The sequence below is a fragment of the Oryzias melastigma genome, unplaced genomic scaffold (assembly GCF_002922805.2).
Source record: "Oryzias melastigma strain HK-1 unplaced genomic scaffold, ASM292280v2 sc01536, whole genome shotgun sequence".
NCBI classification, from domain to species: domain Eukaryota; kingdom Metazoa; phylum Chordata; class Actinopteri; order Beloniformes; family Adrianichthyidae; genus Oryzias; species Oryzias melastigma.
In genome coordinates, this window is record NW_023418118.1 from 25,405 (window position 1) to 25,837 (window position 433).

General features: G+C 42.7%; 1 protein-coding gene across 1 annotated transcript; it reads right to left on the reverse strand.

Annotated features, from left to right (window-relative positions):
- LOC112140950 (prefoldin subunit 5) lies at window positions 1-433 on the reverse strand (the record flags this gene model as incomplete). The annotated part of the gene is given in 2 exon segments (XM_024263982.1): window positions 1-250; window positions 392-433. Coding segments are annotated over 2 exon segments (125 nt in total), but the record flags the coding sequence as incomplete, so codon positions are not given.

Here is a 433-nt window from a genome sequence, read left to right on the forward strand (position 1 = left end):
TGGAACTTTTTAAAACATTTTATTCAGGAAAAAATGTAGAGATGATATTTAAAAAAAAAACTGTCCAACTTTAAGGTCTAGTAACCACTTTAATAATCAAGGGAGGAAAGCATCACAACAGTGTTGGTAGACGTTCCTGTGGGGACATTCAGAAAGCGTTGGTGCGTTCAGGCCTTGCTGGTCCCGACCGTCTGTGACCCCTGCTGACTCTGTAGCTGCTGGATCTTCATGTTCATGACTTCAATCACAGCTGCAGGAAGGAACAGAAGGACGTAAACATTTAAAGAAGAAAGGTTTTAAAAACATGCTGTTGTTCAACAAGTCTGAGCATCATTCAGTCATTTTACAGCTTCATCAAACCGTGCTGGGTGTTCTGTGCTGGGGGGCTGACCTTGTTTCATGGCGTGTTTCTCCTGGAGAGTTGGCTGAATCT